This window comes from Sapajus apella, unplaced genomic scaffold, assembly GCF_009761245.1.
Source record: "Sapajus apella isolate SASKATOON/1434 unplaced genomic scaffold, GSC_monkey_1.0 scaffold55, whole genome shotgun sequence".
NCBI lineage: Eukaryota > Metazoa > Chordata > Mammalia > Primates > Cebidae > Sapajus > Sapajus apella.
In genome coordinates this window covers 7,929,910-7,956,593 of record NW_022436995.1, presented here as the reverse complement: position 1 = coordinate 7,956,593, position 26,684 = coordinate 7,929,910, and the positions used below count along the sequence as shown (strand labels likewise).

Here is a 26,684-nt window from a genome sequence, read left to right as displayed (position 1 = left end):
AACCTGTGGCAGGGGACTCCTTCACGGCTTCTGAAGGAAATCTGAGTACCCCCAAGTTGAGGTTCAGAGAGGTGAAATGCCTGTCGCATGAGCCCACAGCTACTCAGCAGCAAATCTGACTCCAGACTCCCTGCTCTTCCCACCACTCCAGGAGAGGCACCAACATTCTTTTTTCTCTTTTCTTTTCTTTCTTTTTTTTTTTTTTTGGAGACTGTTGTCAAGGCTGGAGTACAGTGGCGCAATCTCGGCTCACGGCAACCTCGGCCTCCCGAGTAGAACTGGGACTACAGGCGCCCGGCACCATGCCCAGCTAATTTTTTTATTTTTAGTACAGATGGGGTTTCACCAGGCTGGTCTCAAACTCCTGACCTTATGATCAACCACCTTGGCCTCCCAAAGTGCTGGGAGGCACCAAGATTCTAAGCACTGGATTCCTTCAGAGTCCAACTTACAGTCCTGCAAAATGGGAAGACCCCACCACGAGCAAGGTGAACCCCGACTCCAGCCACTCTCAGTGCCACCCACCTGTCACCTCCCACTTAGGGTGGCATTCCACTTGGCCTGGGTGTGCCTCCCCCTCATGCACCCTTGCCCACGTTCCCATGAGGGGGCAGCCCTCCGGAAGAGGGTGACCCTCAGGAGGCAGGAGCCTGTGTGGCTTCAAGAGGGCAGCAAACCCCAATACTGCTACAGGTCACTGGTTAGACCACCGAATGCTCCATCCAACTCATGCTTCCCCACCCCCAGCACTCAGCAATGCTGCCCACTTACTGCCTGGCCGCTTCCTAGCTCTGTGCCCTAGGCCAAGTCCCTCACCCTCTCTAATCTCCGCCTGCTCATCCAGACTAGCACCTACTTCCAGGGACTGCCACAGAGATGAAACGGAATCACGTGTGGGAAAGTGCTTTGTAAACTGTCAAGAGCGGTACGCAGGGAAGCAGTGGTGTCCCCCCTTGCCCAGTGACGTCGGTTGGGAAGGAATGCATTCTTTTCTGAGGAACAAGAGGAGAGCACACATGCCCATGCACACACACTCCCCACGGGCATTTCTTTCTGAGACAACACAGTGGAGACAAAGAACTCTGTCGGAGAAATGAGGGCTGGCTTCCGTCCCTGTTCCCGCACCAACTGTAAGTTGTCCCCGATCGTCTACAAAATACGGACAGGACCACTTGCCGTGTCTCTACCCAGGGCTGTTGTAAAGATAAAACAACGGGAAAGTGCTCTGCACACAATCAAGTATGCAGAGCACTCTCCCATTAGTGTGGCTCTCCACTGGGAGGCTGAGGATGAAGCCTGGCACCGATTGAAGGAAATCTGGTTTATTTTTCTGCTATTCAAAATCACCAAGAGCCTCAAAGAAAAGAAAAAAAAAAAAAAAACAGTAAAGTAGCAAGGGTCATCTAGCAGAGAGAGCAGATGGAGGAGGCAGGTCTGGGTTTTCTGGGTGTCCCTCTGGGGTCTCCTCGCCTGGCCTCTTCTGAACTAAGCAGCCACACACCCCTTTTTAAAAAAAAAAAGCCCACTTTGCAAGAGAAAGTGGCTAGGTGTGCTCCACTCAGGAACGTTTGGCAAATGCTTTATTTGGGGTCTTCCAGGAACGGTGTGGGGCGGCGTGCTGAGGGCCCTTCCTTCTGAGCCCACTGGGCTCTTGAGAAAGGTCACTCTGTCAAAGGTCCTCAGTCAGCCCTATGCCCCACATGCTCCCCAGCATCCCCTTCTTTTTTTTCTTTTTTTTTAGATGGAGTCTCGCTCTGTCACCCAGGCTGAAGTACAGTGGCGCGATCTCCGCTCACTGCAACCTCCACCTCCCGGGTTCAAGCGATTCTCCTGCCTCAGCCTCCTGAGTAGCTGGGATTATAGGCGCATGCCACCATGCCCGACTAATTTTTGTATTTTTAGTAGAGAAACAGGGTTTCACCATGTTGGTGAGGCTGGTCTCAAACTCCTGACTTCATGACACGCCTGCCTCAGCCTCCCAAAGTGCTGGGATTACAGGCGTGAGCCACCGCACCCGGCCCTAGCATGCCCTTCATACCCCAGAGCAGCGGCCCCCTCCCGCTCGGGAGCATTCTGAAATAGCCTTCCTAGCAGCGCTGAACTAAAAGTGGCATGAAGCAGCAGCCAAGCACCAACGTATTTCCTTCACTGCCGCCCCCACCGCTCGGGCCCCCCCACCGCTCGGGCCCCCCCCCCCCCCGGGCCCCCCCACCGCTCGGGCTGCGATGGCTTTGCTGCATTTGTGGGTTTTTCTCCCACAGCGTCTCTTGCCCGCCTCCCTCCCTTCCACGCGTTTTCATGCTGGCCGACACTCTGCCCCAGTGTTTCTACAGTGGGCTTCCCTAGCCCCTGCCCCCCTAGCTCACCTCCCCTGACCCAACAAGTAAAAAACGCTAAGACAAGAACAGTGAGATCCCAAATCTATCAGGAGAGCCATTTAGCACCAGCTAACCCCACTGCGCACCCATCCTCTGGGCCACGGGCTCCGGGCAGAATTAGTCCCAGGTCTGGGGCTCCAGTCAACCAGCCCTAGACCAGAACCACACTCAGCAGCACTTTATCACTCCTCCTGTGATAAAGGTGAGAGTGGGGGTAGACTAACAAACGTGCGTCCCCTCCCGCTCCAGCTCTAGGTTTCTATTTTTATTCTTCTGGTTGAGATGGAGTTATCGGGTCTGGGCTGTCAATCGGCTGGGCCCTGTCAGTCCAAGAACTCTGATCTAAACTGTGGCTTCCAAAGGGCTGGGCTTGCTCCACCCGTTTCAGGCAGGGCTGGCATCACAGCAAAAACAATTTCAAGGCACAGAGACCATAAACACAAAATTAAAAGGTAAAGTAAAAGGGAGGAGATGTTTACTGGAAACTTAAGTTCTGCTGCCCAGAAAATATAAGCCTTTTTTTAAACACATGCACAAACACACACGTCTATATAATGCCTCTGCCGCCTCCCCCCACTTAAGAAATACGTACTTTGCTCTACACAGGGCTTTCTTATCTGCTCCTGATTACCCTCAGCTTGTGACCATGAAATGTGGAATAATCACCCGCTGGGAAAGGAAAGCCTTGGCCACAACCAGGGCCTAACAAAGCCAGTCCTGCATTTACTGATGATCACACAACCTGCTCACACGGCAAACCTGAGTTTTCCGATGCACAGATAATCACTCCCATCCATACCTGAAATGCGGCCGTGGCCGAGAGGGTGCCAGGTGCCTACTGAAACCAAGAACCATCGTATTACACAGCATCTCAGGGTCCAAAGAGGAAAGACCTTCCAAATGAAACGATGCAGGAAATTCGGGTAAGCAGATAGTAATCATCAAAGCAGGGATCCGGCAAAGAACACACTCCCTGCAACTTGCAGACAAAGAAAAAACCTAGAGGAAAATTTACTCGTGAAAGTAGAGAATTTTCACGGGAGCAAGAACATGAAGTCATTCTTGCTACCAATGAGGTGCCCACGAGGGCTGCTTCCCAGAGACACTGACGTCATGTTAGAGAGGAGAAGAGGCCGGGCACAGTGGCTCACGCCTGTAATCCCAGTGCTTTGGGAGGCCAAGGAAGGTGAATCACCTGAGGTCAGGAGTTCGAGACCACCCTGGCCAACAAAGTGAAACACTGTCTCTACTAAAAATGCAAAAATTAGCTAGGCATGGTGCCACACACCTGTAATCTCAGCTACTCGAGAGGCTGAGGCAGGAGAATCGCTTGAACCCTGGAGGCGGAGGTTGCAGTGAGCCCAGATCGCACCGCTGCATCCCAGCCTGGGCGACAAAAGCTCAACTCCGTCTCAGGAAAAAAAGAGAGAGAGAAGACATGCACTGTGATAGTGGGACCTGAGTGTCTTGCTTTTACTCACTCAGGTCCACGTTCCTTGACCCATGTGTCCCGTTCCACTCTCCATGGCTCCGTCTTCTGATCCTCACTTTGTGGCCAGGGCTTAGAAGGTCTTCACTGTGTATTCAAACTCCCAGGAAGATGCTCAGCTCTCTGAGGGCAGGAACTATATTTTCCATTTCTCTGAGTGCCTTGCTTAGCCTCACAAATATCTGACAGATTTCTCATTGATTTGAAAAAATAGCAACCTACATCTGGCATGTGTGTACAATGGCATCTCAAACCTTGTTATTTGCAAAGCTTCTCCGACCGCCGTCCTTCATCTGGGAAAGCCCTCGAGGTTAATCTGCACTGAGACAGCCCCCCCTCCTAGGGCTCATTTCACACCAACTAAGGATCTGCAAGCCCATCCCTTCACCTGAATCAGATATTTCAACTCAGCTGACTCTTCCCAGTTTGACCTTTTCTGTTAATATTTTAATGCAGACAGCTGTGTCCCATCAGAGTTCTTCAGCTGTAGGCACAGATCCCCTTCAGGGGCCGTTTAGATGCTACTGCTGATGAAGTGGCAGAACAGGAAGTTCTCAGCCAAGGACAGGGACCCTCTCTCACCAAAGCAGCAGAGGCAACACACACCCCTACAGCCTCCGTGGCCCCTAGAACCCACCAGGCTGATGCTGAGGATCTCACACTAAGGTATGCCGGAGTTGGCTAAGGCCTCGAACTTAGTTTCACGCAAAAAGTGTGGGCATGTATAAGGGCCTGTTTAATCCATTCCTGCTCCACCCCCCTGCACCGCCCCCCACTTAGTGCTGTGAGTTTCTGGGCAGAAAGAACCGGCTACAGATGGTTCCACTACTTCAAAGATGATGAGAAACCACTGACCCGGAGATAGGAGGGAACTGGGACGCTCAACCTCAGGTCAGCTGCTCACCACCAGCGCGCGTGATGACCAAACCTACACGCTTCCAGAACTGAGAGCTATTCTCTGTGTGCGTGTGTGCTTTCTATTTATTTTTGACCCACGACTATCGCTTTCCACCCAGAACACATGCCTGTAACACTGAGCCACAGCTTTGCACAAGCATCTATGGCTGTGATTCCCAATCCCCACTACACACCGGAATCACCTGGGAAAGTTAATAAAAAGATATACACGTATTTCCCCAGCCCTGCCTGTAGAAATTTGAAATTCACTGGTCTTGGGGTGGTCTGAGCATCAGAAGCCATGGTTGAGAACCTTCTGTAGTGACACCAACGGCCAACTGCAAATCCTAATCCCCCACAGCTCGCCCTGAACCTCAAACCTCTTTTCCATCCTGTCCTCAACTGCAGGCCCCCAATTCTAGGCCACAGTTGACTAGACAGTGATTCTGAAACTACCCAAATGAGTAACAGAGTCATTTCTTTGAATGCAAGGGCAGGAATCAGAATGTTTGAAGTAGAAGAAACTTTAAAATCCTGCTAAGCCAACACCTTCAGTTTATAGAAGAGGAAGCCAGGGGCCAGGGGAGAAAAGTGACTCACCCAAGGTCATAAAGCTGGTTCACTATGAGGCAGACCTAGAACCCAGGCCTGAGTCTAATTCTGTCTCCTCCACACCACAGAGGAGCCCCTGTGGTGACAGATGCTGGACAAAAACGGGGACAAAGGACGGGTCGGTTGTTTACTGAATCATATGCTTTCAGGGACCACCCTCCGATTGCTTTACCTCTGAAAGGCACCGTCTCCTTCCTCACTGGCCTTAAAACTGAGGGCAAAGACAGCCAAGATAGTGCTTCTCTTTAAAGATTCCCGAGCATCCCAGTTGATTGTAATCCCCAAAGAATATATTTGTCGGCTGGCTGAGGTTCATGGAAAAAGCCATTAGCACAGAGTCTAACCCAGTTTTGAAAGGGCATTCTGTTGAGCAGCGGGTCTGAGGGACTGGAGCCAGCTGTAGATTCCAGTTTCTTGTGGATAAGAGAGAGCTGATTGTTGGTTTCAAAATCTCTAACCAACCTGTGAACACGTTTCCCTTCCTTCCTGGATTTTTATGGCACTACGGTTGGAATGCAGCCGGTGCCTGGAAGCACAGAAAACCTGTGCTTCGGGCTAAATGTGAATTCCTCTTCGCCTGCAGACTGGCTACCCCGAGCCTGCGAGTAGGTTCTCGGGCGAGGTCTCATTTCGCCCTGGGATGCTCCAAGTGTGACCGTCCTGGTCAGCAGCGCGTTGCAGCTCCGGGACCACGTGTCTGATGGCACCACCACCACCAACATAAGCAGCGCAGTAAATACGTGATGAATTATCCATGATAATACAATTAAATAGGTTATCAAGGAATGGTTCACCTCTGACGGCAGAGCTCAGATGAAAACGCAGATTTGTCCCCCAGGAAAATATAAGCATTGAGAAAACAGCCAAAGGCAAGAAGCCAAGAATTCAGAGGGGTATCATGAATATTTGAGAACGAATACACAGACTTTTCAGATTCTCCCTTCAAGGCTGTCATTCCGCAGAAGGGAAGGCCAACACCCAGGAAGTCAAGTTGACTTCCTCAAAGTCATAAAGCCCATCTCCACCAGCAAGAGTGGCCAAGGGGCCTCAACCTCACCCAGAAAACAGGACGCTGCTAAGATCACACTTTCTCTAGGTCTCATAGTATTTGTTCACTCGCTGATTCAACACTTTTTAGAACCTGGGGGCTCCAGGAATGATGTGGGAGGAGAAAGAAGAAATGGCACAAATTCAGTCTGAGATATTGTAGGGACATTCAGGTATTGTCTGGAGAGGAGCTGGAGCTGAGGGGTCCCTGGCGCTGGAGAACTGCAGATCTGGAAGACACCCCCACAGTGAAAGCACATGAAACCCAGGGAGAGCAGAAGAAGTCTGAACTGCAATTCTGACTCAGCCCAGCTGGGTAGAAGGATGTCCAGCATATGGTTTGATTTTCTCATGGTTGAAGTTAAAGCAGATAGCAAAAAATAAAAATAAAAAAACACAGTGGCCAAAAGATGACATTTAAAAAGATCACTAGATCAAAGCCTTTTGGTGAGTACTGTTATTTCACCCTCCTCCTGACAGTAACCACTTCCCACATGAACCCCAGTAAGGCAACCGTGCAGCCCACAAGAGAGATAGAAATATGACCACACTTCCCTCTTATAAACAGAAGACGGTAAACATCTGAGACCACTGGTCCACAGCCGTGGTTAAACAAAGGATTGGGGGCACCCTGGCTTGGCCATCAGGGCCTCCGTCTCCCCACAGGCTGACGCGCTCTGAGCGGTGAACTTGCACCAGTAAGTTCAGAACTGAAGCTGATCAAACAGAACCAGCCTCAAACTGGGGCAACTTGGTCTGGTTTCATGCCCAGGCTCACCTGGCCACTGCTTCTGGAAACGAAAGAATTTTCAAGGAAAGTAGCTATTGGATCCAGGTCCATGTACAAAGGGGCCTCTCTGGGCTCCACCAGGACAAGAGGGCAGGAAGACAATTTATGTATTTCCTGGAGTGCCCACCCTATGCCAACCCCCACCTCTTAAATCTGTAGTGGTGATAGATTCTTTTTTAAACAATCAAAGCAAAAACTGCAACTCTTTTAATCAAGCAAGAAAAACAGGAAGACCTCAAAAAACTAATTAACTCTGAGATGTTCCCTGGGGTTCCAAGTTATCCCAGCTCCTAGATCAATAGGAAAACAAATCACAAGGCCTTGGGACAGGCTCTGTTTTCTCTGAATTCAAAAGAAAGGGCACTTGCACCCTTGGAGTGAGCTACCAGCTCTTTGCAACAGGAAGACTCAAGGGTATTCCCCATCTGCAGAAAGTTCCGTCAAAAGATGGCAAAACTTGATATAATTTGGCCAGGGACTTTGTTTTTAACCAGTAGACAGTTATAGAATTTTTATGTCTTCATGTATATGCTTTCAGAGAAAGTTTCCAGCCGATTCAACGCAGGCGAGATGCACCGAGATACTAAACATGCAATTAAACTGCATATGGTTTTGGAAGCTAGAACACCGCAAGAACCTTTAGAAAATTTCCCCTGGGGGAGGCGGCGCTCCGTGCTGGGCCCTGCCCCCACTCCAACCCCAAGCGCAAGTTGTTATCGTCCGTCCGTCGTTTTGTCAATAGGAAAATAAGGCTGGTGGAGGGGTGGAGACAGAAATGGCAGCTGCTTGAAACTTGAAAGAACCCGGCTTGCATCACACAATGTGTGGTCTGGGCACAGCATTCAGAGGTGATAGAGTCCCCCTCCGTGCTTCTCACTTCCTTTTGTCTCCTTGGGCCTCAAGTTAACAACTCTTCCAAAGCCACCAGACTGCCATGATCTACTCAGGAGACGCTCCAAACACAATTCTAGCCCATCCACTTCCAGGCTCCGTGAGGGCAGACTTAACCATCACATCCTCAGAAGTCAGCCAGACATCAGTAAGTGTTCAGGACTCTCGCTCAGAGAAGGAAACCAGCAACCAACAAGTATTCATTAGTAAGTTGGTGCAGAAGTCATGGCAGTTTTGCCATTATTTTCAATAGTATGTTCTTTTCATTGAAGATAATGGCAAAACTGCCATTACTTTTTTTGTGTGAGACAGCCTCGCACTGCTGCCCAGGCTGGGGTACAGTGGTGCCATCTTGGCTCACTGCAACCTCTGCCTCCCAGGTTCAAGTGATTCTCCTGCTTCAGCCTCCTGAGTAGCTGGGATTATAGGTGCACACCACCACACCTGGCTAATGTCTTGTACTTTTAGTAGAGACGGGGTTTCACCATGTTAGCCAGGCTGTTCTTGAACTCGTGATCTCGTGATCCACCTGCCTCAGCCTCCCAAAGCGCTGGGATTACAGGTGTGAGCCACCACGCCTGGCCACTGCCATTACTTTTGCACCAACCTAGATAAAATTTACTAAGCACCTACCTCCATACTAATTACCCAGATGAGTCAAAGGAATAGCCTGGGCCCTTGACCTCAAGAGGTGGCTGAGGATCCATTATTTCTGTCATTGACTGCATGTGATACGATACTGACCAACAAGATCCCAGGAGGCTCCTGGGGAAGGTTTTCTTCCTAAAGAGACCCCCAAGGAACAAGAGTCCTTTTCTGACCTTGGATGCAACTGTTTATAGATGGTAATAGCTGCAACCAGCTGTGCCACCTTCGGGCCACCAGGGGACAAGCTTAAAGAGAAGATGGTCAGAAAGATGGAAGGCTCCTGGGTCCTTCTGACACCTGAAACTTCCCTGCTGCTAGCCTTCATAGGATTGAAGCTGTTTGCTGGGTTTCGGGTCACTTTCAGCCAAAAAGCATCCTGACACAGCGATGCTGGCCCCTGATGCAGAACGTGAGATAGACTGGAGACAGAAGAGGCCAACTGGCTTACCACAGCACGCAGGCATGAGGGGCTGAGGGCCTCAGCTGGGGAGGGACGGTGGCAATGGTGAGGAGAGCCGCAACTCAGGAGACTCAAAAGCCGCTTCCAGCCTTACCCACAAGATGGCCCAGTCATCCTCGTGACACCAGGGCTCAGTTCCCACGATGACTGTCTGATGAACTGGAGCATAAGTAATTAATACTCTCTGTCCATGCCACCCCCACACATGCCTCTGCGTGTCTGTGGGGTAACAAAAGGGGAAATGCCTCTTGTTCTATTTATAAGACCTGGCTGAGCCACAGGCGAACGACAGGGCCACTGTAGTATCAGCTGAAGTTCTCCAAACAGGTGCCAAGTTTGGTTTGAAATTATATTTCGCGTTTCTCAGCCTGTCACTGTTCCTCTTTGTCACTCCGACGGCTCTCCCTGGAGCTCACCCGACGGCCTCGCCCACGGCAGCAGTCTGGTTGGAGAGCTGAGGGAATTCAAGTCCCTCTCCAGACGTCCAATAAATTATGTGGGGCAAGAGGAGGAGGATGAGGTTTGGATGATCGCGGAAACAAACCCTGAGAGTCCAAGGCAGGAGTGAAACAGCATCGCCCTGCCATGTTCCCTGCAGAATTTCGCTGGTGGGGAGGGGTTATCTGGGGCCACGTGCTTGCTCCGCAGCGGCCCTGGCACATTCCATGCATTGCCCACAATCAAAGAGAAAGAGAAGGCATGCTTACTGTTATTTTTAATTCCTTCCTCAAGGCCTTCCAAAATTCTTCAGCAGGATTATCCACTAAACGTTCACCACTCCCAGCCAATAGTCTCTTTGAAGCCCTCAGCTAAAATGAAGCAGGGAGCAGCAAAAGTCAGGTCCCAGAAGAAATCTCTGCTCTTAGCCATTAAACATCATCCAAGTTGCATTGGGCCTAGTGGCATCTCCTGGGCTTCAAAGGGACAGGGCCTGATGATGGGGCCAACGTACTAGAGCCACGTGAATGCCCTGCCCCCCCTGCCGCCACCACCCCCACCTGCTCCATACACACCTGACCTTGACCTCAACCTCCTTTTCAGTAGTAGATCTCAGCACAGCCCAATGTTCCCGAACTCCTGTTCCCGCTAACGAAGCTCTCGTGCTAACTTCACTACGTTTTTAAGGTCTCGTCCACAAAATACTATGTTGCCAACTTGTTGTATGACCTGGGGCAAGTCCTTCACTTAGAGCAGCAGGACAGCATGTGCACATTGCCTTTCACTTCAGCAACAGCACATGAGCTGGCAGATCCAATTCTCCATTACTTTGGTCGGGTATCATGACCAGAGGCAGGGTGACGATTACTCACGTTTTCCTGGACCGTCCCGGTTTACCGCCGAGGTCCGTGATTAATAGTGGCCATAATCAGTGCCCCTTTTCACGCTTGGAAATGCCTCCGTTTGTTTGATAAATTATGTAGGCACCCTAGATTCTAGAAGGGGTAGAACTTCAGTGGCAAATCCAGCTCCAGCCCTTAGCCTGAGACCTAAAGCAACTCACCTAAGTCATCTGAACCTTGTTTCTGTTATTTACCAAAAGAGAATAATGATCACATTGTCACGGCTTTGTGCATGAAGAACGGCTCTCCTTTCTTGCAGGGCAGAGAACTAGGGTCAGGAACCAGAGACCTGAGTTGAGATTCTTGTTCTGCCACTGACTCCTCAATACTTCAGTCCCCCTCCTCTGTAAACATAAATAACCCATCTTTCCCAGAGTCTTGTAGGTAAGTAAGATCAACCAGATCGCCCACTCCGGCACACACTCAGCTCGCAGTCAACACTCAGTCCATGCAGCACCTACCAGGATCACCTCACATGAGTGGGCTTAGATGATCTGCTAACGGTCAGCACTGCTGACTCGACCGTCTTCTGAGTCAAATGCTTGGAAAAGGAAGGCCAAGAGCAGCAGCTCACCTAAGCTTCTAGTACAAGGCACCAGAGCACGTGTGTCCCCAGCTCCTACTCGAATTGAATTGTATGCATTATTTATGATTGTCAAAAGGTCTCTGTGGGAATCTGGGTGTAAAGTTGGAAGCCTTAACTACCATCCTGGGTTTTTTAGAAATAGCAGTGACTTCTGCACTATAAAGAAATAATATGTGACACTGCAAAACATTTCACAGCTTGCAAGAAGCTTTTTTTTTTTTTTTTTCTCTGAGACAGAGTATCACTCTTGTTGCCCAGGCTGGAGTGCAGTGAACTCGGTTCACTGCAACCTCCGCCTCCCAGGTTCAAGCAATTCTCCTGCCTCGGCCTTCCCAGTAGCTGGGACTACAGGTACGTGCCACCAAGCCCGGCTGATTTTTTGTATTTTTAGTAGAGATGGGGTTTCACTGTGTTAGTCAGGATGGTCTCGATCTCCTGACCTCATGATCCTCCCACCTCGGCCTCCAAAAATGCTGGGATTACAGGCGTGAGCCACCGTGTCTGGCCGCAAGAAGCTTTTAATTTTAAATAAATCTAATCTGATCTAAATAAATAACTTCAATAACCTCCCTCCTGATGGAGGTCATTGTTTTTTCCATTTTGCTGATAAGGAAAAGGTGGCTCAAAGTTAAATGACGTGTCCACAGTCACCACCACAGTCAATGGAGGAGCAGGGATTTTAACCCACGGCACTGCAACGGGCTGCCCCAGCCTTGCCTTCTGTAACAGGTTTCCAGCAATGTTTTCAAAAACAGCCCAAGAACTAGAATCAGTCCTTGGACACGAAACTCAATCTTTTAAAAACCCAGCAACTTAAAACACCAACAACAATAAACTGACCTTATACAGGCCAGGCACATCAACCTCTCAATGATAAAATGAATGAAGAACACTGATTAAAACACGCTATTTTACTCTCTTATTAACGAAGAGAATCCGTTTTTAATAAATATACATCATGCTATGAGTCTGCAGTAGAGAATTTAGGTATTTTTCACTGACTGCAGTGCGGTCTGGAATTGGAAAGCCTGGCCTTGATAATGATCAACAAAGAAATTAAAAACACTGACCAGAGATGGTCCATAGGACGGCGCTGTGTCAGGTTCAGGAAGACCCAGCAGAGGCCGAGATCTAATTTGGGGGCCGGTGCTTGGGTAGACCAGGCATCTGCATGGAGCCCAGCAGCCCCCTGCCTAGCTTCCCAAGGAATCCACGTCGAGAGGCCGACATGACTCACGGGCTAATTACCCGAACGCCTGGGTTCCCTGAGCCCTGCTGGATGAACAACACGTCTTCTCTCCCAGCAGTGAACAAAACGCTATTTTCAACCTGGTCCAGACATAGCCTAAAGCTGTCCACATGGTGGTGTAAGGGATTATGACTCTGACCTGGATAACTCAAGCAGAAAGCCTACTGTTAACAGCCACGGGGTAAGAGGAGGAAATGAAATAAGAAACGATAGAATGGTGGCTTTTGCTATGCCACTCCCCTGCTTTAAAATCTCCTGGACGCTTACAGAGCAAGGTCCAAATGCGAAGCAGCAAGATTGGCAAACCAAAGCCCTTGACAACATCCTTCTCCCTCCTCTCTGGCCACGCCCTTGTCCACACTCTGGCCACTCTACACTGTCCTGTCTTCCCTGGACATCAGGCCCTTCCGCAGTCTGGTCTGTGCTCCGTACTGTCTCCCACCCCACGCCTACGCTTCTACCCATCCTTCAAGGCCCCTCTTGAGCATTGCCTCCTCTGTGAAGCCTTCTGACACTTCCAGAAACAGACCTGCTCTTCCTCTGGGCTCCCAGGCATTTTGTTTGACTTCATTACAGTGTCTCTTCCACAGGCCCACCGTTAACTGTGGTTACTGTGTCCCTTTTTGCCTCTGAGCAGTTCAGAGACACGACTTCATCTCCGTATCTCTGATGCTTAATAAAGATTTCCAGCAGACAAACGCACATGCAGTGGTCCAGCGCTCTGCTCCGCTTTTTGAATGAGCAGCCACAATATGTAGCTCCTTCTCCCTGATCTGCATTAAATTTATTCTGACCCAGGTTCACGGCGAGGGAAATCAAGTCCTGTGAACATCTCCACAATCCTGCCCATATAATGGTGCCACCTGGACTGGAATTTAGTTGTGACCACGCAGCTGAGTGGATGGTGCTAAAAAGAAAAAGAGAGGGGACGGCCTTTGGGAGGTCAAGGCAGGTGGATCATGAGGTCAAGAGTTTGAGACCATCCTGGCCACCATGATAGAACCTGTCTCTACTATAATGCAAAAAACTAGCCGGGCATGGTGGTGCACATCTGTAGTCCCAGCTACTTGTGAGGCTGAGCTTGAACCCGGGAGGCGGAGGTTGCAGTGAGCCAAGATCACGCCACTGCACTCCAGCCTGGTGAGAGAGCAAGACTGTCTTAAAAAAAAAAAAAAAAAAAAAAAAAAAAAAAGTCTGTCCCTACCACTGGTGGGTCCCAGGGCAAGAGTACACAGAAAGGGCTACCTTGACCACTACTTTAACATGACCTGAAGTCCAGGATTGAGTTAAGGATTTCCTGACCCCTTGGTGCCACAGTGGAATGTGGAAGCTCAGAGAGACCCAGCTGCAGATCTCAGCCCACCCCCAGCACCACCTGTAACTTTGAGAGGCCTCACACACACCCACGCAGACTTCCCAGGCCACATGTCCAAGTTCTAGTCAATCCCTTCCTGCCCCCGCACTCCCTGCCCAGCCATTGGGCCCGCAGGGGCACGTGCTGTCCATGGCCAACACAGTGTGCCCCCAAGTAACAGATTTGGGGAAGAGGCCCATGCAGGACTTGGAAACAGGCTCAAGACTCTGGGGCAGGGAACTGAAGGGCCAGGCCTCTGAGTATGATGTGGGAAAAACAAGTGCTGGCTCTAGACGGGCCTGTCCCTTGGCCCTGCAGTCTCCTTGCCCCAAGAAGAGGAGCACAGCCAAGTGGAGGACCAAAGCATGACCCTTTAAGCCTCAGCTCCCTCTTGCACATATCTGAGGGCAGTCAAGGGTACCACCACCATGTCCAGGTCACTTCAGAGCCATGAGTTTCTGGACCTGACCGTTCTCACTCAACAGCCCAGCTAACCAGTAAGCCAGTACTGGAGGGAGAGCCGGAAGCGCCTTCCAACTTAAGCCTCAAAAAAATACCAGCAACAATAAACATCATGCACTTCCATGCATTTACGGGCAGCTATCAGTGACGGGCGCATGAGTCACTGCGTTTGTGCTTCAGGATCTTACCCATCCCCCGCCCCAGGAGCACTGATTCATCCAAGTTTGTTTTCAGTACTATTATTTTTAGTCGACCAAACAAATTTTCTGAAATAATGATAGAGAAGGTAAGGGGGGGAGGGCAGAGCCACCTAAGAATATGAATTGTTTCTCTTTCAGTGGCCTGCCAAGCCTTACACCAGCAAGTGGCACGGCTGGGTGTCATCTGTGTGTGTTGGAAGCAGATCCTTTCACTCTACAATCAACTGAGACTCTCCAGATGAGAATGCTCTGTGAGCACGTGTCGGGGTGGGAAGGGGATCACCTACTGGAGTCGATGGACACCATCTGCCAAATTTCCCCTTTGAAAAGGAAAACGAAGGCTGGGCGCGGTGGCTGACACCTGTAATCCCAGCACTTTGGGAGGCCAAGGCAAGGGGAACCATGAGGTCAGGAGTTTGAGACCATCCTGACCAACATGGTGAAACCCCATCTCTACTAAAAATACAAAAATTAGCTGGGCGTGGTGGTGCGTGACTGTAATCCCAGCTACTCTTGAGTCTGAGGCAGGAGAATCACTTGAACCCAGGAGGCAGAGATTGTGGTGAGCCGAGATTGCGCCGAGCCGAGATTGCACCACAGCACTCCAGCCTGGGTGACAGAGCAAGGCTCCATCTAAAAAAAAAAGGGGGGGGGTGCAAATGAGTGTTAACTGAGCACCTACTATGTGCTATGATCGATACAGGCCAAGTACTTGATACATCTTATTTCAATTGGGTTGATTTCTTTTTTTTTTTTGAGATGGAGTCTCGCTCTGTCTCCCAGGCTGGACTGCAGTGGCTCAATCTCAGCTCACTGCAGCCTCCCCCTCCCTGGCTCAAGCAATTCTCCTGTCTCAGCCTCCTGAGTAGCTGGGATTCCAGATGTCCGCTAACACGCCCAGCTAATTTTTGTATTTTTAGTAGAAATGAGGTTTCACCATATTGGTCAGGCTGGTCTCGAACTCCTGACCTCAGATGATCCATCTGCCTCAGCCTCCCAAAGTGCTGGGATTACAGACATGAACCACCGCACCTGGCCACTTGGGTTGATTTCTGTGAAGTAGGTGGTTTCATCCTCAGTTTACAGATGCAGAAACTGGGGCTCAATAACTTGAAGCAAAGTACCCAAGGTCACCACATAGCTAAAAACTGTCACACTCAAGCCCAGATCTGTCAGACTTGAGAGTCTTTGCTCTTTCTGCCCTACTGTGCTCTTCCTGTCCTCCCCCTCCCTGCTCCCCAGGTAATGTATGAAGAACCTGTTTGGGGAGAGACAAGCAGCCACACACAAAAGGTGAAGGGGTGGCACAGCAAATAGCAATTCACTCTGGCCTCCCACGGCTGGGAGAAATTAGGCTTACCTTGAATCTGACTTCAATAAGGGTAAGAAAAAGTTTACAACCAGGAAGATTTGAAGCAAAAGGAAAAACCCGATTTCCATCACCAGTGCCTGCTTTCAGCTACTTGTAGCTACTCAAAAAGTCCTTTCTGGATTCCTTACTCCACATTTGGGCTTAACCCAGAGGTGATTTTTTAAGGAAAAAATGCCTTTTGGCATTTTTGAGCTGTGACAGCGTAAAAACAGACCTTTAAAAAACACACACCCAAAAGCATTACTATTTTCAAAAGTCCAGTTGAAAAGAAAAAAAAAAAATGGTGACACCTCAGAGCTACACCTTGGCTTGGCAGTTTGTGATGCAACACTTAACAGCAAAAGGGACCAGATTTACCACTCTGTAGGCTTCAAAGGCAAAGTCATACACATGTTTCTTAAACAATACTGGAGTCCTAACCTGTCTCTTAAAAATACAAAAATTAGCTGGGTGTGGTGGTGGGCACCTGTAGTTCCAGCTACTTGGGAGGCTGAGGCAGGAAAATCGCTTGAACCCTGGAGGCAGGGGTTGCAGTGAGCCAAGATCACACCACTGCACTCCAGCCTGGGCGACAGAGAACTCCAACTCAAAAAAAAAAGAAAGAAAGAAAGAAGAAACAATAATCCTAAACTACCAGCAAAGCATTCAAGAGAAAAACCTGCCAAATATAAGCTGGGAGAGCCATGTGATACTGAAGAAGAACTATTTAGGAGGAAACTCACTCTTCATTTCCTCACTGGAGTTTAAACTTGCAGCTTCCACGCTGCCTAACAAAAGGCTCATGCTTACGCAATCAAGTGTAGTCTTTCTTTATATAGATGCTTGGAAATAAATAAAGGAAGCTTCCTGGGTCAACTCTGACATATGAGCAAACATTTTCCACAGGTATCCTCTATAATGCCTACCTCTTCCATTTAACCATTTTTAGGCATCGGTGGTCATTAGTTTAAGTAAACTTCCTGTTCTTAGAATACCCAAAAATAGCAACAAAAGAAGAAAAACTGTTCACTGCATCTCAAGAGGCACAGCTCCACGTCTTCATCTTAGCATTATTTTTGTATTTCTTTGTAGTTAAATTTCACTGATTTCGGCTGACAGAGTAAGGAAGAGGCAAGGAAGAGGGAGGGAAATCACCTAAATTAAAGGCTGAATTATAATTTTATTATTTTTACTTATGTAAATTGACACCAGGGTGATAGAGTCTTGGAACATTAATAATTAAGAAAGATCTGTGATTCACTGATCAACTAGATTCGTGCAACTGGAAGCTTCTAAAATGCTTGTATGTGGCCAGGCACAGAGGCTCACACCTGTAATCCCAACACTTTGAATGGAGGCCAAGGCGGGCAGATCATTTGAAGCCAGGAGTTCAAGACCAGCCTGGCCAACATGCTGAAACTGGTCCCCACTAAAAATACAAAATGAGCCAGGTGTGATGGCGAGCACCTATAATCCCAGCCACTCAGAAGGCTGAGGCAGGACCATTGCTTGAACCTGGAAGGCAGAGGTTGCAGTGAGCAGAGACTGCACCATTACACTCCACCCTAGGCAACAAGAACAAAACCCCACCTCAAAAATAAATAAATAAATAAAACAAAACACTTACATGAAAACCAATTCCAAAAAGGCCCTCCAATAGAGCTCAGCTAGCCTATTTTCCAGTTGAGACTTTTTGAGGCCCAAAGAAGTGGCTTGTCCCAGGTCTCACAGCTAATCAGAAACAGAGTCAGGTCTAGAACCCACCCAGGGCTGCTGACTCCTACCTCCAAAATAATCCTCAAACCCCTGTTTATCAGTAATTTTGCTTTGACAGAATTTATGGGGCGAAAAGTCCTTGCTAAACAAACTTTCGCCTAGTCCAGAGTTAGCTGAACAGACTTAATTAATAGGCTTCTACTGTGTTTTCGTTTTAAACTGAGTCTCTGTCAAAACATTCTGCAGCAGTTGCCACTGTGGCAGGCTGCTGTTTACAGCAAGGGCCTTAGATAACCAGCAGTGGATAGCATGACTCGTGCTATAGATTTGCTATTTCTCAAGCTGTTAATTAAGTCGAAACGAAGGATAATGTTATACACAGAGAGTGAGAGAGATCCTTGTCGAGAGTCAATGCACTGCAGAGCTTGGGGGATTTGGTTTGTTTGGCACCAAGAAAACAGTATTTACAAATTAGCTAAAGAGTGAACACATACAGCATTCTTACAATTCCAAAGAACCTGTGTTTCACAGCCAGTGGACTAGAAGCTGCAGAACACCAGGGATAGTACCTGCCCTATTCACTATTTTGTCCCCGTTACCTGGCACAGAAATTAACACCTCGTAGGTGCATTCAAGGAAGGCATAAAAATGAACCCAACAAGCTCTCTTGGAATTGTCTCTGTGCTGAAACTTGGACTAGAATAAAATTAGAAACCAAACTTCTGTAGGGCAGGTTTAGGATGGCAGCTGCCCACCATTTCCAGGAAACATTGTGCTTGAAGATGGGGAGACTGAAGGCTCCAGGGCTCAGGCACTCTCAGAGGCCAACAGAAGGTCATAGCCCTCCTTAGCGGGGACCTAGCCCCATCCAGCACTGCTCCAGCCATTCACGCGTGCACATGGCTGGTGAACCCCCCACCCCCCGGACGTTCAGCAGGCTGCCATCACGAGCAGCCTTCTTGGGAAGTCCTCTTGCCAGCCAACCCGCACTATGAGATGTGGATTTGGGGAAGGGAATGGAGTCTTTTTTTAGTTTTGCTTTTGTTTTAATCAGTCAGTACAGCAAAGGAGAAAAGGGCAAAAGTCAATTAGGACTATTCATGAGACTTGCTGATTAAGAAAGCGGCATTCCAGCCTTAGAGGACTTCACTGCAATCACAGGAAGCTGAAGGACACGCGGATGAAGGTGGGAGAATAAGGTTAACGGGAATGAAGTCTGATTTCCATTTACAGCAAGCCCTGCTTGGTCCTATTTCATTAAGGAGCTCACACAGAATAACGGCTCTTCCGCGTATCAAATGGCATTAAAATCTCCTAATAAATTAACAAGTAAAAATTAATGGTCGCTCAGTTCATTAAATCGTGTGAATTTTATTTCCATTATAATAATATAGCAATCACGTTTACATTATTAAACCAATATTTATTTTTTAACTCATTTAATTGGATTCCTGATGTGATAAGCTGAAGCAAATTCTCTCAATTCCATCAACTTCTTTCATTTCTCATCAGGATTAAATGCGACTGTATTCATAGATTTTTTTCTGTTATTAATATTGTCATTTAAAACTTCATCCTTGCAAAGACTTTTTTAAAAATATACCACTAAAAGCGCCTATGCTCATTCAGAAACTCAGGCGTCTGGGATTTATTCTCAGCAAGTGTTAACCAGAGAAATGAGAAGCTAGGTCATACCGAAGCTTTGAATTTCAAAACAGCCACCTGCAAGTTGTCCACTTTTTATCAACACTCCCTGTCATATTCTGAGCTGATACATCTAAAGTCCCTGTTTCCACTAAGGAAGCCTGAATGTTAGGTTTGCAGTACTAAATTACATTTTTACTTCAAAGAGAAAACGCTCTATAGTGGACTAAAATACAGCGCCCAAGTCAACAGCCGTTCAGTGCCAGGTACAAAGTAACATATTTAGAGCAGCACTCAGTTTAGTAAAAGAAGATAACGACGTCCTCATTCTTGTAGGGAACTAACCCCAAGTACCAAAAAGTTCCCAACATCATATTGCAGTCCAAAAACTTCCCTGGGATAACTCTTGTTCCCATGAGAGGTTTTCCACCTCTCACGGGTTCTCCTCCTGTCTACATCTCCCTCCTACAGAATTAACTGTTTCCACACTGCTGGGCACTTAGCATATTCCTCAGCTACAGCTCACGCCCCTCTACCTTTGGGTAAGTCTGTCTCCCGCTCTAGACAGGGAGCTCCGTTCTAAAACTTGGAATAGTACTGGGACCCTGCTGTGGTCATCTTAGCACGTGCTCAGTAAAGGACCGAATGATTGAATAATGAATGAATGCAGAAGGAAGGCTAAAGGTAACATACCTGTCAAGTTCTCTGGCTCACAAAACACTTCCACAGGGCTTATCTCATCCTGACTTTACAGGGGCAGACATAAAAGCTGTGACACTTAAGTGGATTCCCAAATCCATGCAGGTAGTAAAACGGTAGATAAGACCTGAATCTTGTGTTTTTTTCCAGAGAAAACAGATGGCTGTCATGATTTGATTTTCTAGCCTAATGACTTATATATTTAAAAGGCATACCAACGCGCCCTCCAAAAAATCATCCATACTAGATCTCATATTTCTACTGGTAGCTGGGAATGAGAAAGAGATAGCAGCTAGGTACTCAAATAATGCTCTATTAATGTTTCCCTTACTGATGTGTAAGCTTCTCACAGGCGGCGAACTTTTCAAGTATGTCTCTACATCCTCCTCTGGTACCTAAAAAATGGACTCAGACATGGGAGGGGTCCAATACATACCAATAAATCAATAAAATCCAGCCCTGTAACATTTGACTGGCAATTATCAACAGAGGAGTCATCTGCAAACATTCAACTCCCAGGTGCAAGCAGGCTCTAAATGTTCCCAGGGAACATCAAGTGGCCCCTAGGTTCAGATGCAGCTGAGTCAGACTCCTCCTCAGCTACCTAATGCCCTGCAGGCCCCTCCTCTTCTCGGCCCTACGTGGAGCTCCCCTAATCAAAGTTAACAAGAGCAAAGAGACAATGGACTACCTCCCTAGCAGCTGGAAGGCGGCTTGCTTCCAATGGGCCACACCGGCTTGGTGCTCTAGCTGCAGCTGAGAGAAGAGGGAGGGCTCTACGGCCTTGGTAGTAGGTCTATCCCCAGAAATTTGAAAAAGGAATGTTAAAGATTAGGATCTTTGGCTGGGCACAGTGGCTCATGCCTGTAATCCTAGCACTTTGGGAGGCTGAGGCAGGCAGATCATGAGGTCAGGAGATCAAGACCATCCTGGCTGACACAGTGAAACCCCGTCTCTACTAAAAATATAAAACATTAGCCAGGCATGGTGGCACACACCTATAGTCCCGGCTACCTGGGAGGCTGAGGCAGGAGAATCACTTGAACCCAGGAGGCAGAGGTTGCAGTGAGCTGAGATCGTGCCACTGCACTCCAGCATGGGAGACAGAGCCAGACTCCAACTCAAAAATAAATAAATAAAGATTAGGATCTTTATCCTTCCTCCTTAAGGTGAGAGTACCCTGGCGAAATTCAAGGAGATAACAGGAGGGCACCACAGTAAAAGATCAGATTCACAGGGAGGGAGCAGATGCTGTGTGTCAGACCTAGTGTTCCCTTCGATTCTCCCGTTTTCCACGGGACTGGGTGCTCTGACACCAGAAAGCCCATTTTCCCTTCCAAACAAGCAGTGCCTTAACCTTGCTCTATCTCTCAGCAACTAGGCCAAGGCATGGATTCCCCCGTAGAAGCACGGGCTACCAGTGTCCACCAGAAAATTAAGTTTTAAGTGTGCTATTCCTGATATAACGCTCTCACACCGTCTCTCATTCAGTGGCAAACGCTTCTGAATGCTTCCATTCTTATAAACTAGCGAGGAAGAGACTTGCAGCTTTCCTCAGGTGCTCACGCAGGTGGGGCATGAGAGGCTGTTATAAAACATGTGTATATCCTGCCAATCCTGCCAGACATCAGAGCAGCCTGACAGCCCCTTTGTTAGTGTATCTAAATGAAGCTCTTACCACTTCCTCCGCACCAATCTCTTTTACTGTCTTGATATTGACAAGTGTGCATCACTCCAGCACTCCCCCCGCCCCATAATTGAAACACGTTACAGCTGGTGTCAGAGAGAAGCAGCCAGCCTGCGGTCTGGAAGTCCCTAGTATACAGCTTTAATTGCCAAATGTTGCTGTTGCAGCTCATGATTACATATTAGCCAAAACACACTTGGCATAATCTCCTTAGACTGAGGGCTCCTTAAACCCCAGAGTCCAGATCTTGCAGAGTGTTTTTAAGCACCCAGTGACCAACCCCCACCCACACAGGGGGATGACTAAGTTAAACACTTTCCTTTCTCCACTTTCCAAACTAAAAGGCAGTGTGGTGAAAGCAGACCATTTGACAATCAACGCTGCAACCTATGGGGCTCAGCACACGATATCATCAGCAGAAGGCCAAGCCAGCCACCTCCCCAAGATGTGGCCTTTAGTTTTCTGCCCACGACCAAAACAGCGGCAGCTGTTGCCAAGGGACACAAGGTGACCCAGAGGCGTGGGCACAAAATCCGAGGATGAAAATCCATTTTGTCTGGATCCACCCAAGCAACTGGGTTTCCCTAACTTGTGAAAAAAGATGAAAAAAAAAAAATGTCCTTTTGCATTAGGTCCTATCCAGGCAGGCAGAAGGATGCCTCAGTCCTAACAAAGTCACGAGAAGGCCACAGGGCAGGGTCACTTGAACTCTCAGAAGCATCCAAAACGTGCATCTGTCTTAGCCTTCCAAAGTCTCGGCAGGACTTTAGAAGAGGAAAAGGCAGGCCAAAGGTATGGCCTCACAGAGGACAAACTCCTACCAAGGCGAGGGAAAGCAAGGCCTCTCCGCCAAGCCGTCAGCAGCCCAAAGATAAAGGAGCAGCCGCACATACAAAGATCCACAGGGCCCTCGCCAAGCTAACAGAGCTTTAGCATTCAGCAAAGAATGTATTCAGATCTTCAAAGTAGAAAGCAGCATGGGGCAGCAGAAAGAGCACATGCGGTCAGAAGCCCGTGTCTACTGCCCAAGCCTTTGCACCTCTCTCTTCTAAAGTTTTCTCAACTTAAAAATGTGATAATCTTAGGCCTACCAACCTTATCTACTTTCCAGGGCTTGGCTGGTTGCCTGCTTGCTTTTTTTGAGGACCTCAGAAAACCATGTGAAAGTGCTTTGTAAACTGTGAAACACTTTTCACGGCTGCCTGTTTTACAATTAATACCACTTCTTTTTTCTTTTTCAATGCATAAAGCGTTTGTCTTCAATGCACCAAGGCAGATACGGACAAGGTAGGTTTCGCAGACCCCTCCCCAGACAGAGAAGTAGGATACTCACCCACTCTACCCTCTCCACCCGCACCGAAGAAATACAGAAGAATTAAGAACCAGAGCTGGAACCAAACCCCGGGTCTCTCTGACCATCACATCACACCACACCACCTCCTCTGAAGTCAATTCTGGCTCCCAATCACACGCCCAGAAACTTCCCCAGACAGCACACCGCCTTCCCTCCCCCTTTATTGACTGGATCCACCCAGTGAAAAAAGATTTTTTTTTAAGTCCGCACTCCCACCATATGTGGCATTTATTTCCAGGGGAAGCCTGCCCTGAGTTCCCGCAGACAGATGTTGCTTTGTGCCTGCCTGACTCGCCTGGCAGACCTTGTACCACTGCCCCAAGCAGGTGGCCAAGGATGGAGTCCACCCTGGCTCCGGAGCAGGGATGACAACCCTTCGTGGCTGACAGTCCCTGGTGCTCTCTATTCATTCCTCTGCAGCCTAGGACCTCCAAAACAGCCACCCCCCAACACACGCACCCTCTCCCCTGGTTCAGAATCAAAGACGGCTGAGAGGTAGAGACAGGAGGCCAAGGTACCTCCACCCCCAATTCTCAGCCAGGCACAGCTAAGCTAAGGAAGCCCCTGGGGGACTGAAGTCACTGACCCCTTCTATCAGCCATCTGTGGGCTCCCGCCCGACCTAGCTAGCGCGCGACGGGAAGGATAAAGGAGATCCAGACAGATGGCAGAGCGCTTTGGGAAGGAGAGCTCTACAGGAATGCGAGGGCCGATGCGAGGCCCACTTTGGGGTGTGTTTTGTTATCTGCCCGGCTCCAGCCCGCCCCTCTCCCTCGTTCTGCACGGACTCAAAATCTCTTGGACTAAAAAGAGGGCAAAAGAGTCGGGATGAGGGGTGGGAAGTGAGGGAGAAGACCCTATTTTCTGCCACTTGTCTCTCCCATTTGGAAGTCAGAGCATTTGCACTGCAACCAAAGTGCGTGCGTGCACAGGGGGCGGGAGACTGGCACAACCGAGTCTAAAAATACTCGATAAAAATGCTAATCCCGAAGGCAAAGAAAGAACGAAGAAGGAATCTGTCAATCACGAGGCTCCCGCTCCTCACCCACAGCCCCAGCTGTACGGACCGCATTCCTGTAGAGGAAAGAAGTGGGGAGACCGGACTGAAGAAAAGAAACGCAGAGACACCACCAGCTCCACGAGCGCGGGCCGCGGGGGCGGGAGGCGGCGGCGGAGGAGGGGCTCCGGCCCGCGGAGCCGAACAAAGCGGGCCTCAACTTCCAGCCCCAGCTCCCCTGGGTGGGGGCGGCCGAGTCCCGCAGCAACCGGCTCTCCCCTCCCGGAGGTGGAAAGGGAATGTGAGGTCTGGAAGCGAGAGTGCCGCGTGGAAGCCTCGGGCTCTGATCTTTGCAAATGCAGAGATGGTTTTGTTTGGGGTCCCCCCACCCCCTTCCTACCCCTGCTCTCGCTCCCCACTCTCACACACACGCACGCACAGTCTCTCTCCCTCTTCCCACCTCCAACCCCACTGGGTCGGCCCCGCAGTGCCAGGCGGCTGGGCTGCTTGCCCCCGGGTCCCCCGGGCGGGCCCCCACCTGGGGATGGTGATGCACTTGGTGTTGACGTTCTGCGTGGTGATGGCCTTCTCCAGCTCGTCCAGCTGCCCCGTCTTCTTGAGCTTCTTGACCAGGCTCTTGACCGCCTTCTCGCACCATTTCTCCTCCTGCCCGTTCTGCTCGCCCTTCTTCCAGCCCAGCAGGCGCTTCACGATCGGGGGAGTGAAAGGCAGGATGGACGACATGGCTGGGGAGGGCGCGCGGGCGGCGAGGAGCGCCCCCGGCGGGGCTGTACTAGGCGGGACGCCGGGGGCGCAGAGGGGAGCTCTGCCCGGGCCGGCCTCGGCCACCCAAACTTCGCTTCAACTCTCGGCGAAGTTGCCGGGGCGCCGGGCCGGGCCGCCGCGCTGCAGCCTGCGGGGTTCGGCGCGCCGCTCTGAGCCCGGAGCGGCTCCCACGGCGGGGAAAAGGGCGGCCAGGCGGGTGGGCGGACGGCAGCGGCGCCGGGTCGGGAAGGCCCCGAACGCGGGGCGGAGGCGGCGGCCGCGAGACTCCGAGTGGCAGCAGAAGTTTGGGTTTCCGCACGGGGTAGCTGTTTGGGTGCCGCCTCCGGGAAGGAAAGTCCAACCCCCGGCCAAACTTCGCTCGCCGCGCTAGCTTTGATGAGCAGCTCCCTCCGCCTCTGCCGCTCGCCGCCTCGCAGCCCTCCTCCTCCCGGCTCGCGGCTCGCTCGCTCGCTGGCTGGGCCGGCCCGGGGCGTCCGCCGCGCTCCCGCTCCCGCTCCCGCCCGCTCCCAGTCTGTGTTTCATGCAAATCCGCGTGCAGCCTCCTTTCCTAGCGCTGTCACCGCCCCCTCGCCGCCGGGGCTCCCCGCCTCCTCCCCCGCGCCCCGCCGCCTCCTCGCGCGGGCGCCCTGCCCGCCCCCTGCTCCGGGAAGGGCTCCCGGCCGTCCGGCCACCTCGCCACCTCCCCACGCCCAGCACGCCCACGTGGGCGACCCGGGCTGCAGCAGCCCTGGCTGGAGCGCGCGGGATCCCGCGCGGCCCCGACCTGAAGTCGGGCGGGCGTGGGGAGGAAGTCTTGGGAAAGGCGCGGCGAGAAGGGAGGGCTGAGCGCGGCCCTTGGCGTTCGCTCTCGGAGCCCACACTCCGGCAGCTCGATTGGAGTTGCGGGCCGGAGAGGGTTGGACTCGCAGCAAGCAAGCGCTGTCCCAGCGGGAGTGCAACCTGGAGGGGACCCTAGCCCGAGAGGGGGCGCGCGGAAGGCCCGGGCCCAGGAAGTTGGGGCGCGCACTTGGCCCCGCGCTAGCTGATCCCCGTCAAGGCCCTTGGCCGGCTCCGGCGCCCGGGGGCTGTTTTTATTCTCTCGTCGGTGAGATCACACCGGCTGAGGGCCTCGGGAACGTGTGCGGAGGCGGGAGGTGGAGAGAAGTGGGTCCTCAGAAGTGGAGAGTTGGGGATCTCAGTGACAACCTCGACAGTGGCTGGAGCCTGGGGTCCCTTAAGCCTTGTGAAGCGAGTACCCGGCAGAAAATAGGCCTCAAAGACATCTGTTGAATTCTTAAAGGAATGAATGGGGATGCTTTCAAATTTATCTTTGGAAGAAATTTACATAACCGGGTGTTGCTGGATCTCCTGATAGAGAAAGATCGGAAATTTGACACCCAATCAAGGCAAGAGAATTTTGTTTCCAAAGCAATGAACTCACAGAAAAGTGAGGCAAGACAGGAGTATTCGGGAGTTTATGTATTCAAAAAAAAAAAAAAAAAAAAAAAAAGCGAAACAGCAACAAACTGACACTTTGGGGAGATCCGGTCTTTTCTCCCCATCAAAAGATTTCAGGGGCATCTGCCCGCAGGCCCCTTGGTGACTTTCAGGAGCTACTCCGGGACCCTGGGCCTTTTTCTTGCTGCCGCCTCCCACATCAGACTAGCCAGTGTCTAAGTCCTTTGTTTGTTGTTAACAGCAGGAATCCCCCACCCCCTACCCCCGCTTTGTATTTTTTATTTTATTTTATTTTATTTTGAGACGGAGTTTCGCTCTTGTTACCCAGGCTGGAGTGCAATGGCGCGATCTCGGCTCACCGCAACCTCCGCCTCCTGGGTTCAGGCAATTCTCCTGCCTCAGCCTCCTGAGTAGCTGGGATTACAGGCACGCGCCACCATGCCCAGCTAATGTTTTGTAGTTTTAGTAGAGACGGGGTTTCACCACGTTGACCAGGATGGTCTCGATCTCTTGACCTCGTGATCCACCCGCCTCGGCCTCCCAAAGTGCTGGGATTACAGGCTGGAGCCACTGCGCCCGGCCTTTTTTTTTTTTTTTTTTTTTTTTTTTTT

The 26,684-nt window shown here is 50.3% G+C and overlaps 1 protein-coding gene across 2 annotated transcripts in view; it reads right to left on the bottom strand.

Moving 5' to 3' along the window:
- SMAD3 (SMAD family member 3) overlaps nt 1–25,195 on the bottom strand; it is a 138,090-nt gene extending 112,895 nt beyond the window's left edge. Inside the window, exon 1 of one of the 2 annotated variants that reach the window (XM_032244592.1) lies at nt 24,389–25,195. In XM_032244592.1, coding sequence (XP_032100483.1) covers nt 24,389–24,594 — 206 coding nt within the window. In that variant the 5' untranslated portion in view covers nt 24,595–25,195. The remainder of the gene's footprint in view (nt 1–24,388) is intronic. The other variant, XM_032244591.1, reaches the window with a different exon arrangement.
- Nucleotides 25,196–26,684: the final 1,489 nt, after the last annotated feature.